Here is a 16,193-nt window from a genome sequence, read left to right on the forward strand (position 1 = left end):
CAATGAATATCAGAACATAATCCAAACACGTACATTAAGTTTAGCAGAGAATAAGAAACCAACGTAAAATATCTTACCAATCCATTGCAGAATCCATTGAAGAATCATGTCATAAAAGCTTATATCCAAAGAAAAGTAATCCAAAAAAATTAGAAAGGAAAAAGAGGTATCCAAGAAATAAGTACATGCTGTTAAAAAAAAAATATTAACCACTATCAAGCAGCAAAAGCTGTAACACTAAGCCTCTTTGAAGTAACAGTAAGCCTCTTTAAAATATTTTTTTTTAACTCTATGCTGTAAGGTAACAATTTAGTAATTAATAAAAAAATGAAATCAATTATAATAATTTGGCAATTGAGAGATTTAGTTACAAATCCAAGGACATAGAGGGATGTTCATCAATAACAAACAAATGCAAAATATTGTACATGTATTTTCTCTTGCGTTTGTTTTATACAAGTTCTCGGACATGAGAATTAAATGTCGAGCATCAACTATCATGGTTCGATCTGTTTCTCGTCTTGCCTTCAGAATTAATTTAAACACGCATAAAGATTGAACGTTACTCGGATGAAGTTTACTACGTTTCTTGGTTTTTACGTCTGTCAGCATAAAAAACTCTTTTGAAAGAGATCGAATTATATTAACTAATTTACTTAAAACGGGATATCTAAATTTTCCATTTGTCTTTTTAGTTGTTATTGTTTTCCATGCTTCATCAAAATGTAAATTAATTATTATCGCTTTCTGCTTTGATGGGAAATCCTTTTTTAGACATTGCTATTCTTTTTTTAATATCTCCTCATGAAATCCGCCGAATCGTTGGGCAACAAAAAGAACATCCTGAACGGAGTTGTTCGGGCTGTTTTTTTTGTCTACTTGCTGCAGAGCAAATTTTGGTTCAAAGATCCTCAATTTACTCAAAAATTCGTCCTTGACAAAAAGTTTGTTACGAATTTTTTTCGCAGCGATGTCATAGAATGCCAAATAATTATCGTAAACTGATTTGACAATTTTACCCTGACTTTCTTTCTTGATTCAATCGATTAAGAAGATTTTGGCAAGCTTCTCCAATCATAACTTGATCAGGAGATAGACGATTACACGCAAGCAAAGGATTAATTATACCCATCGAAACGAACTAATGGTTTACTAATAATACTTTTACAACATTTTTAAGAACGTTTTCAAAAGATTTTCTGCAACTGGCTGAAGTAAATGAACTTTTGTTTTTTCAATTTGAAAAGATGCATTAAACTTGTTAAATGCATCTAGAATATATTCAAAAAATAAGAGACGCTTGTATTTCTGAATTTTGTATCAAAGATAGTAAAGCAATCCTAGACTTTGATTTCTCGCTCAATTGCTCTTCTTACAAAAATTTTAACAGCACATTCCAATTTTCATTTAGTTTAGCCACGCATGCATGACATGAAAGCCATCGCGTTTCAGAGTTTTAAAATTTTCCTACAAATCTCATTAAAACTAAATGATTTTTGGAATTGATCAAAAATATGTGCGCTTGGGACTAGAGATAAACAATGCCACTTTTCGCAAAAGCTTCTCGCATGCTTCAGGAATTGCGCAAGCTGCATTTGCTACTAATGCAGATGCATGACAAGGGCATGGCATCGTTATCAAATTTTTGCAATGTTTTTGTAATTTAGTTTTAAATGATTCGTATTTTCGTATCATAACAGAGGCATTATCACAGGAAAAAGAGCGAGAATGTTTGAAAACAGAATTTGTTTTTTCCATGCTTCGGCTCTAAAAGTTGTAAATAATTTTTCGGCACTACAATCACTCGCGTCCAAATGAATTAATTCTAATAATTCCGTTCGAACATTCAAAGTCTGAGGATCGACATATCGAACAAAAACCATTTATCCATTTATCATTAGTTAAATCAGATGTTTCGTTAACAAAAATAGAAAATTTATTATTATATAATTTTTCGATCAACCGCTTCTGTTCACAAACACATAAAACATTCTTTATTACTTTCGGTGACTTATTCCGATTCATCGTCATACTTTTTAAGATTTCCGGATCTCTTCTCCGAGGTCTTGAAAGAAATTTAAAATTGATTTTGCCGTTTCAAATGAAATATTTTTTTCGACAATTAGTGCTGCAAATTTTATTTCCGCAATTTTTTTTCGATCTTCAAAAGGCATAAGTTCTTCGTCATACGTATTCAAATCTACGTTGAAGCCTCTAATACTCCGAAACTTCTTGCTATCAGAATGCCGCATAAGCTTGTCGAAACCATATCAAAACTTTAGATTGCAGAAGGAGCAAAAACAATTGAAAGGATTCGAGATTGTTTGCAGTCATGATTTGAATTGTTTATTTTCAAGCTATGAATGACAAAATTTCCAAAACATCATAAAAATATTGAAATAAAATATTGAAATATTGAAATAAAGAAATATAAGCAAAAAAACATCATATAAAATGTTAAAATAAAGGAATATAGTAAAACTCTTTACTGAAATTTGTGACATGTTTATTATTTATATATAGATCAATATTCATAATTCGATCTCACATATTCAATATCATTATAAATATCTTAAAATGAAACGGTCATAAGAAGATCTGTGTGAGATAAATTTTACGTTATTTAGATATAAGATCGGTCTACGGATATTGCGATTATAGTTTTATAAAAATTCTTTAATAAAATCCGGCCGAGACTGATAATATTAGCAAACAATTTCCAACATTATAAATTTCATTAAATTTTGAATACGTATAACATCTCTTTAATCAATAACGGCCAAAAGTCGGTGCATATAATAATTAATAAGGTATTGTTAAAATTTTCTGTGTGGATTATATACACATTTGTAAACACAACTAATCGGTATGACTGAGCAAGTAAAACGCGCGATGGACTTTTCAAGCGCCAATCGTGCTTCTTTTCTCTTTATTTTCATAATATATAGTTAATTAAATTTATTACATTAATTATCAGTAAAGATTAAGATAAAATAATACATTCTTATATAATTATTGCAATTAGTCGTTTATTTTTAAATCAATAATTGTAGAAAAAAATAATGATTCGATGGTATGGTCCAACTTAATTGAATGAAGACTAATATTTTTACATGCAAATAAAATTTTATTACTTTTAAAAAATCCGACAAGAAATAATGTTTTTATAATGATGTGTTTATCACAAATGTATTTGTTTTTTTTGGTGTATTAGTCGATTAGTATTTTGTTTTAAATGCTTCTTTTATAACTATCATCTCAGTGTATGTAAGAATTCTGATAATGAACTAAAGTGAGATAATTAATATAATTATAAAGATTATAAAGATAAAGAATTATAAAGATACCAATATAATTTTATAACATAATTAATATTTCGTAAACTGTCGCGTTTTAAAATAATTTTTGCTATTAATAGGAGAGTGATATGATTATTAAAATTTATTAAAATCTATCGCTATATAGAATGTGTGTGTTTTTTTTTCGCTTATACAAAAACACGCCGAGCGGCCGAGAAAACACATTTTCGGTTTTCGGTCGCTTATAACAAGCGGCTAGTAGAGAAAGCGAGAGTGCAACCATCCTTTTCGCTCTATTACTCGCTTGTGTTTACAAGTTACTAGTAGAGGGAGAAGGACGGGCGCTCTCCTTGTCTTGCTCATTCTCACGCAGCAGTGAAGTCGGCCGACTCGGTGCTACTAGGTGTCTGCTTGGAAAGCCACGGAGGGTGGGAGCCACGCGGATATATTCTGTGATGAGGTTCCGTGATGACTCCTCCTGGAGAAGGACCGCGCGGTTGCTCGAATGTATTCCGAGACGGGACGTGCGGTCCCAGTCCCCGCTCGGACATATTCTGAGATCTGAGCCGACATTGAAGTCAATAGCCCAGCATTCCCGCGACAGCGTTCCTTCTAAAGCGGGACGCTTGGCAGGTGCCTGTCCACCGTGAGTCTTGAATCCTTCACGGTGGATGAGCTGACCACCGACAGATAGAGTCCGTATGTATGAAATAAACATATAATTTACGTATAGATAGAAATCATTGACCTGGTAAAGCTATAAGTCGCTCGGTGAGTCATAACGCATTTGATACGCGTATGTACGTACATATTAGGAGGGCCTTACTTTAAATGTGCATAATTTATACATCGAATGACACATTTTTTAAAGACGTATGGTATAAAATCATGTGATATTCAATAATGCCATGTCCAATAATGCGGTGTCCAGCAATGCGTGTCCAATAATGCAGTATCCAGAAATGCGTACCCAATAATATGATGTCCACCAATGCGTGTCCAATAATACGGTGTTCAATAATGCCGTGTCCAATAATGCCGTGTCCAATAATGCCGTGTCCAATAATTCCGTGTCCAATAATACGGTGTCCAACTGTGCAGTGTTCAATTTTACATGTCCAATCGTGCATGTCCAATCGTGCGGTGTCCAATAATTACATGTCCAAAAGAAGATCATTCGGTGCGTCCCATAGTAAAAAGCGCGGTAATCCAAAAGAGATGCCGGTCTCATGTTCCAAGCTGAGGATAGGCGCCAGGTCGATGTCGATCGGGAGGTTATAATCCCCGGCCTCAACCATATATGGGCCTCCCCTCTAATGACGAGGAGGATGCGCCAGAAAGAAAGAAGAAGGTTTGAAAACGGGTATGGATGTCGACTTGGAGGAGGAGCCAAAGGAGGAAAGGGATCGTCCGGCTAAAGACCCATAAAGGCTAATGTATAGTCGAGGCACTGGCGAAAAAAGAGCAGGCCAAAATGCTAAAAGCATTGAAAGATAATTAATCCGAAGGTGATCTCTTCTTCTGCCCCGGCGTGGATGTGGGCGTTCAAAGCGGAAGAATGGGCGTTGGATCTAGTCGAACAATCGGCCAACTCTGTGGCAGCGGCGGCCACGAGGAAGCTCGATACTATAATCAAAGTAGTCAAGATTTCATCCAACCTTAAGGGCGACATCACCTATGATGAGCCTATGCCAAGATCTCGATCGCGGTGACGTCGGGACTGATGGGAAAAATCGGAGACAAGGGTGACGCCGGAATAAGACATTGTTGATGACGCGCAGTCGCACCAAGGAGCACTCAGGAGATGAGGAGGGAGAGGAACTGGTCCGCCTGCGAGAGCGGATGGCTAAGCAAGAGAGGGAGTTAGAAGCTGCAAGACAGGAACTGGCAAACTTTCAGCGGACCTCTGGGATAGGCGCCCGTGACACAGGAGAGGAGGAGACGGGCTTGGACCTTTCCGACGGGGAGGGAGCAGCGACACTAATCTCAATCCAGGCCTCCATGGATAATGGAGAGACTGTGGCCGCAACAAGAGGGAGAAAAGAAGGGAAAAAAAGAAACTCCAATCTCCAACCAACACGGAACCCACATCAATGAGGACGATCGGAGATGGAATAGCAATCTCTCTGACTACCACACTAATGCTGAGGGGAAAGGCGAAAGTGCTCGAGGTCTCTGTCACGGAAGGCTATGGAAAGGATTAGGGAGGACTCTATGGAGAAATCTTTACAAAGGGCATTGGAGTTCATTCTGTATGGACTCTTGAGCAAATTGGGGTATTCCCCGCGAAAAGAGTGGGAAACGTATTTCTCCTCACATCCCCACCCCCCGATATCTGCCCCGACCACCAAACGCAGTCCCTCGTAAAGGAAGCCACAAAAAGAAGATGGCGAAGGCGAGCAAACTCTTGTAACCCTTCTAACCCGTGCGTAAATCCGGCGGGAAGGGAAACAAGAAGGGCGCAATGCCGACTACCTCGAGGAAGATATCGGCAACAGCGGAAGACTCGGCAAAGCAGCTCAGGACGTTGGCGGATACAAACGAGTCCTGAGTTGTGGTAACGTCAAAGAATGCTCACAGGGCGGTCCAAAAGACAGCTAATCAACAGGCCCCGAAAAGTGATCCTCGATGAAATCGAGGGCGCTTTTTTCAAAAAGCGAAGGGATGAAAAGGAACAGGCTTCAAAGGAAGAGGACAGGCAAAATGCCCCCTTCCTTTCAGACACGGTTACAACCCAGGGTAAGAATTCCCAGCTCAGCGGTAATTATCGTGATTTGTCAGAAAACGAATGGGTACGGTGACATAATGAGACAGACCCGAAGCCTTATTAACCTGGCTGAGCTGGGGATTGACAACTTTCGGACCAAGAGGGCTCTTACGGACGTTCTAATTCTGGAGATCCATGGGGTTGAGAGTAAAGCGAAGGCTGACGCCCTGGCAATTAAGATGAGGTATGCGTTCGCAGGACGGAAGGATGTGAAAATCTCCCGTTCTTTGAAAAAGATGGACCTTCGGGTTAGTAACCTGGAAGATTCCATTAGTGAGGAGAAGATTGCCGAAGCGGTCTCCAAGGTGAAGGGGTGACTTACGTCGTGAAGATAGGGATGAAGAGGACGTTTCCTAGTGGCCTTGGTATGATGTGGGTGCAATGCCCCATCTAGGCCTCAAAGAAGATAATAGCGGCGACGCGACTGAAGATCAGATAAACCGATTGCCGCATTGTCCTTCTGCTGGTACGTGGCCTCCAATGCTATCGTTGCTTGGAGCCTGGCCACGTCCGACAATAATGCAGTAGTCAAACCAACAGATGCGGCAGGGTTGGACATTTGGCTAAAGACTGCTCGAGTAGTCAGACCAGTTGCCCAGCCTCCAAAGAGCAGGGGCAGCCTGATAGTCACCGCATCGGCGGACTTAGATGTAAGACCGCCACAAAGAAGAAAGCAAAAGGAAAGAGTGATTCCGGTACATCCTCCTTCCAGTCTAGTAAGATCAAAACAGAGACATCTCATAAAGAGGTTGTGTCCTCTGACAGAGCTGGCGACAGGGATGGCGGGCGGGCCATGCACAATCCTTCTCTGGAGGCTATTACTGATTCCGTGGTGGAGATGACCTTGGAGGGGGTCGGCGCTAAAAACTAAAAATGGCGACTACCGCCATCCGCTAGGCAAATCTAAACTACTCCAGTGGGATGCAGGATCCCACTGGGATATATTGCATCAATGCCTCGAGTAGTGGGATGGAGGGCTGGCTATCTTCGACCCGTACAGGATCCCAGAAAACGATTCGCGGTGGGTAAGAGATGTACGGAAAGGTGGCAGTGGTTTGGAAGAGCTCGTCGTACTCCGTCCTCATTTCGCTGCTGGCAAGAAGGAACGGATACGTCGATGTGGAATGGAGACACATCGACGTGTATGAGTGCTATCTCATTCCTGGACGGTAGAAAAAGTAGACATCCTGAAGGACGTGGGAAGTCACATCACACTACGTGCTCCCCGCCAAGCCTTCGTCGGAGAGGACTTCAACGCCCATGCCAGGGCGTGGGGATCCCCAAGGAAGTTTCTCAGGGGAGAAACCGTGGTCCAGTAGACGGCGGAGCTGGGTACTTCTGAACCAGGGCCAGAAGAATGCCTTTGTGGGACATCAGGAGGAATCAACCATCGATCTTATGTGGTCGAGTCTCCGACTCCCAAGAATCAACGGATGGAGAGTGGGGACCGGGCTGAGCGAACAATCGGATCATCAAATGATCCAATTCAGCCTGGTCCCTAAAACTCACGAGGTACTGCAGCTCCGCAGAAGGCAGCATGAAGATCGTCGATGGGTCCTCAAAAAGTGAACAGGAACGCTCTTGAAGCCTTCCATAATGATGGCCCACGAAAGGGCCAGGAGGCCATAATGATGGAGACACTGACTTAGTTCCGGAACACAATGGAGAGAGCGTGTAACGTCTCCATGCCCCGGAATTGCCAGTTGTCTCATCGGACTACGTATTGGTGATCGGAAGATTTGGCCGACCTAAGACAAACTGTCATCGCGGCCAAGCGGCTGGGCGATGACGAGATGATCGGAAGAGGCACTCAGGATCGCACGAAGTGCCCTCCGCCTGGCAATCAGAAATGTCAACTCCCAGGCCTGACAAGAGAAGCTGTCATTCTTGGACAGAGATTCTTGAGGACGTCCAAATAAAATTGTGACGAAGAGGCTCAGGCCTTAAATGTCCCCAATCACGAAAAGGCTCGACAACCAGCTCTTCACAGATGTGTGGACGCCTTTTTTCCTGTTAGGGAGAGGGTGATTCCAAGAGAAAACTAGAGGGATGGACAGAGGAGCTGACCATGTCTGAGAACGAGATGTTCCGTGCATTCCGGAGACTGAGGGAAAAGCCGAAAGCCCTCAATCCGGATGGCGTGCACGGAAAGATCTGGGCCTTGACAGCTCCAGAGATTGGTGGCCACCAATGAGGCAGTTATTTACGGATTGCTTCAAGGAGGGAATCTTCCTTCAAGAATGGAAGAGAGTGCGGCTTGTCCTTCTTCGCAAGGAGGACATTTAGGCTTATACGTCTACTGGATGATGCGAAAAAACTGCTAGAGAAAATTATAGCGGCCCGCATCGTCCGGCATTTGTCTCAGAGTGATCCGAATATATCGGACGACCAATATAGATTCCGTGAGAACTGATCGACCATCGATGCAATATGTCAGGTTCGGGCCATTACGGAGTCTATCGATGGGAAAGAGAAGTGGCCATATTGGGAAATTGGTCATATTACTCGACGTGATCAACACCTTTAATTGTGAAACAAGGTGATGGAGGCACTGAGGTATCATAATATGTCTCCCTATCTTGTTCATATGGTTCAGGACTACTTCATGGTTCGGAACAGATGGCTGAAATTCCACAATAAAAACGGACTCCAACGCCGAAGGAAGACATCATGAGATTCCTCAGGAGTCAATTTTAGGGCTATGGAATATTGCATACGACGTCGTTCTCCACACTGTCACACGGTTTGTTATGTTGACACGTTGGTTGGAGGGAACAATTGGGGGGATCACCAAAGCGAATTGGGGCTTGAAGGTGACACCCCAGAAAACCGAGGATATGTTTATTTATGATGGATCTTGGAGAGCGCCGTCTCCAGGCTACGTCACTGTGGGGCTCATCCTGAAATATCTGGGCTTCACTCTGGATGGGGGTTCAGGGAGCACTTCAACTCTCTGACCCCCAAGTTGGGCAAATGGACCAATGCGCTCGTTGGCCTGATGCTCAACCTGAGGAATCCGGGTGCCGGTTTGAGACGGGCGTACATCTACAATGGTGCCCTGTATGGTGTCTCGGTGGAGTAAAGCACTAAAAAATAGGAGGATAAAGAATCTATACAGCGGAAGATGGCCCTGCGCCTCACTCGCTCATACAATATCGCACATCGCGATGGTGGCTCTTGCGGAGATTCCCTCCGCTGAGATACTGACGGATGCCCTCGTCCAGAACTCGTTAGAGTCTGAATGATGTGTTTTTAAGAGAGGGATAAACCCCACGCTGGGAGTCATTGCACATTTTAGGGAGGACGCCCGCTCGCTCGGCGGGCCTTTAAGATCTGAAGGAGACTCCTTGAGGATCTGCTGAGGACCGGCACACGGACGTTAGAGACCGTCCAGCCCTGTCTGTTGGTATGAGCGGATAGAGAGTAGGGCGGGTTGACATATCGCCTGATACAGGTATTCACCGAACACGGTTGTTACGGCGAGTACCTGTGTCGTATAGGAAAAGAGTCAACCACCTCCATTATATACCCCTCGATAACGGAGAGGACGATGGAGGAGATGACACAGTCATTTCACCCTGCGGCTGGGATCATGCTCCGCACAAAAGGAGATGGCGGTGGTGGGACCCCGCGTCTACGGGAGGTTCAGGCGGTTGCAACCAGTGGTGGCGTCGGGCCCGAGGTTATCTCTTCAGGGGTCGTGTCCGGCTCGGCGCTACCCGGGAATATTCTCCGGACCACAAACCGGTGGCGATAATTGAAGGGGAGTTTAAGGATTTTCCCACTTCTCTTTTCACGGCCCGGAGATGAGGTTTGGGGGTGTACTCCGGAATCCGAATAGATAGCACACGGGGATGACAACTCATCTCGTGAGCAGTCTGCCCATTGCTTGGTGGGGAGGAGGTTGGATTTCTTGCGGGGGTCGGACATCTCAACTTTACCTCCTCATCCGTTACACGGGGGAAGAGGGGCGGGGTGAGATGTCTCTTCCCTCGCCTGTATAGGGCAGTTTGCGCCCTATGCACCTCCATTTTAGTGATCCGACTGGTGGGCACCTTCAGAAATATGCTGCACGCGTTTCCGGAGGTGCCCCAGTCAGACTAGGATCCCCGGTGAGGTTTTAGCAGGTGCGAGTTCCGCATCCCTGGCGCTTCCCCGAGGCCAGCGGGATGCATAAGGCATTTTCCCATCGTTATAAAAAAAAAGGTTATTATGACTCAGAGGATCGGCCTCTGGGCGTTTTTTCGTCATCCGGTTAGGTTCTCTCTTTGGAAACATCCCGGATGACGAGTTTTGCGAAAATTTTTCTCCTCTCACAAAAGGGTTAAATTATTATATATAATATATGGTTAGGTTAGAGTTAAGCTATTATATACCTATTTGCGTCACGTGACATAACGTGGTCATTTGTAACGTAGTTATTTGCAACGTGGTCATTTGCAATTTGTGGTCAATCAAAACGTGGTCATTTGCAGCTCGTAGTCGATCGCAACGTGATCATTTGTTACTCGTGGTCAATCGTAACGTGGTCAATCGCTACGTGGTCATTTGCAATTCGTGGCCAATCGCAATGTGGTCAATTGCAACGTGATCATTTGCAACACGTAGTCAATTGCAACGAGGCTATTTGCAACGTGATCAATTGCAACATAATTAATCGTAATGTAGTCAATTGAGATGATGATCAAATGTAATGTGGTCAAATGGGTCATTCGTTTTTTTGATGCTACAATCAGTTTTCTTTTTCAGGCTAGGCTGCAAGTCCGCAATATTATTGTCTAAAAATAAATGAGAAGTTAAAATATTATGCATTGTTTAAGATTAGGTATGTAACTTACCATTGCAAACGTTACAATCTGATTTAGTAACATCTTTACAAATATTTGATCTATTGATCCTGCTATTTGATCCTGTTTTTTCGATGCTAGTAAATCAACAGCTTTTCTTTTAATGCTATGTTGCAAGTCTACAGTATTATTGTCTGAAAGTAAATAAAAAAATAAAATATTATGCATTTTGTATAAGATTAGATATATAACTTACCGTTACAAACGTTATGACTTGATTCAATGACATTTTTGCCTGTTGTATTTGTGACTGAATAATTATTGGCAAGGCTTGCATCACATTGGAAAGATGATATACCTATAAAAACTTCCAATTATATAGATTAATATTTTTTATAAGTTCAATTGCATATTTCTTTTTGTATGTTACACCACATTTATATTTTGGACTATTTAATGATGAGATAGACTTTTGCCATAATAATCTTTGTGGATAGATTTAAAATCTTTCTCAGAAAAATGATTGCTACATGTTAAATATGCTTTTTTTTGTGACAAATCGTCTTTTTGTACATTTGATCGACCCGCAAATTCCATTTATTTCTTGACTTTTTAAAAGATTAAAAAGATGTTTTACATATTAACGGTTATTTAAACTTAATTTAAAATTAATATTATAGTAGAATTACGGATTATCTGACATAATTTTTTCTTCTTCCGGATTATTTCACCTTCCTCGTTCTCGATAATACTATGATCGAAATAATCGTGCGTAATCATCATGAGAACTCGATAATGAGCTTGGATAATATGGAAATTGATAAAAACAATGAATAATTCGAATTTTTCCAAATAATTTTAACATAACTTATATAGAAGAATCTTTTTTTTTTGGCAAACACATAAATGACAATTCTGAATTGTTGAACTTGTTTATATAACAAGTTCTTACAAAACAATAAGAATCACGATTCATTATTCTCTCTTTGCAGGATTTTTTTATTCTTAACATACTTAATACTTCTTCTTCTGATCGGTGGATTTCAAATTGCATAAATTAAAATAGAATAATGAGAATTAATTGGTGGAAAGATAACACACAATTATTTACTTAAAAAATTATCCATTTCGCACACATATTTTTTTAAAGCAATTATGTGTTTTTTCCCCATCATTGATTCATCTTATTATTCTATTCATAAAAGTATTAAGAAACGTTATCAAAAAATTAATAGTTCATGAGTTATTTAACATTTTATGTCAATATGTGTCACAATAAAATAGAAAATATTAAATTCGTAAATTATTTGTTTTTTGATATCTCTACCTTATACTTTTGTATACAGTATAATTTGAGGAATATTGTGTAAAAAAATTATATAATTCCATTTAAAAAAGTGGAGGTAACCTTCATATCTTTTTGACGCCTCCATCTAGAAGAAAAACAACTTGACAGAAATACGTTTCTTTTAAAATTATTCCACTTTCATCTGAAATATTTTTTCCTATCACAAAAACCAAGCGAAATATTTCAGATGGTTTAGTTAGGTAGGACATCATATATATTACTGTTAATTTATAAAGCATGTTTGGTACGAGGGCAAGTGAATAAGTTCTTAGAAAATCAGTCAGAGGCACTCGCAATGTCATGACATTACTTTTTGACAAGTAGCATCTTTCAGCTGATTATTGTCAAATTTTTAACGGAATTCATCGGGTGGTTTCATTTCTGTAGATGATTAAAGCGAACAATCTTTGTATTTTTTGCAAAATGGAAAAAAAGTTTCGTGCAATGATTAAACATCTACATATGAAAGATTTAACGCCGAAAGAAATCAAAGTCGGGTTGGATAATGTTCACAGCACATCTGCACCAGCGTTTGCGACTGTACACAATTGGGTGAATGAATTTAAACGTGGTCGTACATCTACATGTGATGCACTTCGTTCGGGACGTCCGTTGAGGCTGTTACGTCAGAAATCATCGATAAAGTCCACGATATTGTTTTGATTGATTGATGAGTGAAAGTGCGCGAGCTTATTGAGACCACAGGCATATCACATGGCACAGTGATTTCAATTTTGCACGAACAATTGGGTATGAAAAAGCTATCGGCAAGGGGTGCCGCGTTTGCTCACTATGAACTATAAGCGCGACCGTGTGATTTCAAAACAATGTTTGGAGATGTTTCAACGTAATCCAGATGAATTTCGTCGATTCATTATTGTGGACGAAACATGGATCCATTACTTCATACCCGAGACCAAGGAACAATCAAAACAATGGACTTCACCGAGTGAACCAGCTCCGAAGAAGGCGAACACCGTGAAGTCGGCTGGAAAGGTGATGGTCACAGTTTTTTGGAATGCAAGTGATATAATTCATATTGATTACCTTCCGTCGGAGCAAACGATCAATGGCGACTACTACGCAGCCTTATTGGACCGTTTCAACAACATTTTAAAGAAAAAACGTTTCCCCATTGGCGAAGAAGAAAGTGCTCTTCCATCAAAACAATGCACGGATTCACACATATCCGGCACCGATGGCCAAATTCAATGAATTCCGCTACGAATTGCTTCCCCATCTAGTATTGTCAGATTTAACCTCCTGTGAGTATTACCTGTTTCCAAACCTGAAGAAATGGTTCAGAGAAAAGAGATTCACCACCAGAGAGCAGCTTATCGTCGAAACAGAGGCTTATTTTGAAGAGTTGGACAAATCATATTATTCGGACGGCTGAAAAAAGTTGGAGAATCGTTGGATCAAGTGTATCGAGTTGAAAGGAGACTATGTTGAGAAATAAAAATTAATTGATAAAAAAAAATATGTTTTACTATGTTTTTCTAAAAACTTATTGACTTTCCCCTCGTACAAACTAAAACAATTCCTCTTTTCGATAAAGGTACAATAATAGCAGGGAAAGGATGACATAAATTTTCAAAAACAATACAAGATATTTTAAATAGTAGTTCAACTTTATAACCATGAAGATCTTTGCAGAGACCTATATTGAGAAGATTTTGGCATGTTAAACATAAATTATTAAAATCATTACAAAAACATGTTTCACAATACCAAACTGAAGAAGATTATTAGAAGATATATTGAGAACATATATAGATTCACATATACTAGATTTATAAATAATTCCTTTATATTCAATCCAAGGAACTTCTAAACATTTGCTCATAAAATTTGCTGGTGAAGAATTTTTAAATATCAAGAAGGAATTTAAAAATGAAATGTTATCCACAAATAATATCGATCTAATTTTTGGTTATCAATGAGATTTTAGACAATTTATAATATAATAAAAACTGTTATAAACTGAGCTGTTCTTTTGTAACAAGTAAATGAGCAATATTTTTGCGAGAACAGGCATTTGCAGCAAGTTTCAATAATCGATTTCTCGATTCAAATGCTACATTTAAATGAGATAAAGGATCACTTTTTTTCAATACAATTTTATAATGTATCATATTATGATGCTTTGATTTTAGATTAACCATAAAAAAATTGCAATATTTCACATAATGTTCTTCTACTTCAAGCAGCTTAGCGCATTCTTCTTAGAAATATTTCGCATTTACTAAATCATGAATTTTATGTAAAATCAAATAATATTCCCATATCTCCAACAATATATGGAAATAAAAACAAAAAGTTACTCATTTCACAAGCTGAAAAAGATAACTTCTTCTTTATTACTTCACCTCTTTTAAAGATGAAGGTCTATTTGATATATTATTTGATATATTATTTTTATATATATCATAATCAAAATCTTTCAAACGTTCATTTAAAGTATTTAGGAATATTTCTTTGATATCATAAATGTAATAATATAATATATGGCTCATTCCATATTTGTATATGTCTTCATCAAAATCATGCATTTTATCAAGAGCAACATTAATTGTCACATGAAAGTGATTTACTTTGTTCCTTATTTTCTTTAACGCCAGTTTCCTTCACATTGTTCAAGTAATCATTATTATAATTTTATTCAATACGTAAGAGATCTGATTTTTCTACTGGACATAAATATGAATCATATTTTGACATTTTAAATATATATGATTTATATTTATGATAACTGAATTTAATTCGAGATTGTCATCTAAAACAAGACCTAAAGCAAAATAAATATGGAAAAAGCCTTCTTTCGTTTGTACTTCTAAACGTTCTTTCTGTAAATAATTTATTTCATCAACAAGTAGAGATGAAAATGACCCAATTTAACAATAACTTACCCGGTAAATTACGGTAAATTACTCGATAATTTTTTAAGGTTGATAAAATAGTAATTTAAAAAAATTAAGAAAATAAAGTAATTTGATATAAGAGCATTTAATTATTAACCCTTATGAAAATAAAAATTGGAGCGTAAATTGAATGTAATGAGAGAGTAATAAAAGCATAAAACGAAACTTCTAAAAGGCGAAAATTGAAACATCAAAATGTAAAAGAAGCATTTATGCTTTTTTCACATTTTGGTGTTTCAATTTTCGCCTTCTAGTAACACTGTTTTTATCCTTAGGAAAAGAAGCTTACAGCGTTTTGAAGGATTTTTTATTATTAGAGTCAACTAGTCAAAAGACGTATGAGAAGTTAAAAATTGCATTAACACAATCCAAAAAGACTGGTGATAGTAAAACGATACAAATTCTATAATACAAATCAAGATAGTAATGAAAATATTAAAACGTACCAAACCAAACTGAAAAACAAAATATTGTGAGTTTGGAAAATTTCTGGAAGAAACATTAAGAGACAAATTTATCTCCGGTTTAAAGTTAGATCGAATCAAACAAAGATTGTTATCAGAAGATAAGTTAACTTTCGAAAAAGCATGCGAAATAGTCACAAGGATAGAATTAGCAGAATATCAAACAAGAATCATGATGCTTGGATGATGAAGAGGATATAGTACGAGTCAACAGATTGAATTATAAAAGTAAGAACTATGGGAAACTACATGAAGAATTACAAGAATTACAGTCAAAACAAATTAAGTAGGACGAACTACACTCGAAGTAGGCTACAAACTAGTCGAACTCAAGGAAATCAACCGAATTACGTCCAAGCAGATCAGTATTACTTATTAAGTAATAAAGTATTACCAGCAAGAAAGAAATGTAAACGATGTACAAGGATTCACATCATAACAAATATCCGGCCATAAATTGGAGATGCTTTGTATGTAATCAAATAGGTCACATCTAAGTCTGTTATATGCAAAAACAAAGTTCACAATATAGATTCTGTTGAAGAAAAACAAAGTCAAGGTAATGATGATGTCCTTGAATTGAGATTAATAGATATAAATCAAATCG

At 38.7% G+C, this 16,193-nt stretch overlaps 2 protein-coding genes across 7 annotated transcripts in view; one reads left to right on the plus strand and one right to left on the minus strand.

Moving 5' to 3' along the window:
• LOC105144482 (48 related 2) overlaps positions 1–16,193 on the minus strand; it is a 235,328-nt gene that overhangs the window by 17,706 nt on the left and 201,429 nt on the right. For 5 of the 6 annotated variants that reach the window (XM_087408215.1, XM_087408214.1, XM_087408211.1 and 2 more), the window contains 3 exons: positions 11,110–11,211; positions 10,905–11,047; positions 414–10,844 (listed from right to left, as the gene is read on the minus strand). In XM_087408215.1, coding sequence (XP_087264341.1) covers positions 10,812–10,844; positions 10,905–11,047; positions 11,110–11,211 — 278 coding nt within the window. In that variant the 3' untranslated portion in view covers positions 414–10,811. Of the gene's footprint in view, positions 1–413; positions 10,845–10,904; positions 11,048–11,109; positions 11,212–16,193 lie in introns of those variants that run through there. The other variant, XM_087408212.1, reaches the window with a different exon arrangement.
• On the plus strand, positions 11,218–14,884 carry LOC147908961 (histone-lysine N-methyltransferase SETMAR-like). Its single transcript, XM_087408217.1, has one exon. The coding sequence runs from the start codon at positions 12,994–12,996 to the stop codon at positions 13,414–13,416; it is 423 nt and encodes a 140-aa protein (XP_087264343.1). The 5' UTR covers positions 11,218–12,993; the 3' UTR covers positions 13,417–14,884.

Source organism: Acromyrmex echinatior, chromosome 7, assembly GCF_024713525.1.
Source record: "Acromyrmex echinatior isolate Ae372 chromosome 7, ASM2471352v2, whole genome shotgun sequence".
Taxonomy (NCBI): domain Eukaryota; kingdom Metazoa; phylum Arthropoda; class Insecta; order Hymenoptera; family Formicidae; genus Acromyrmex; species Acromyrmex echinatior.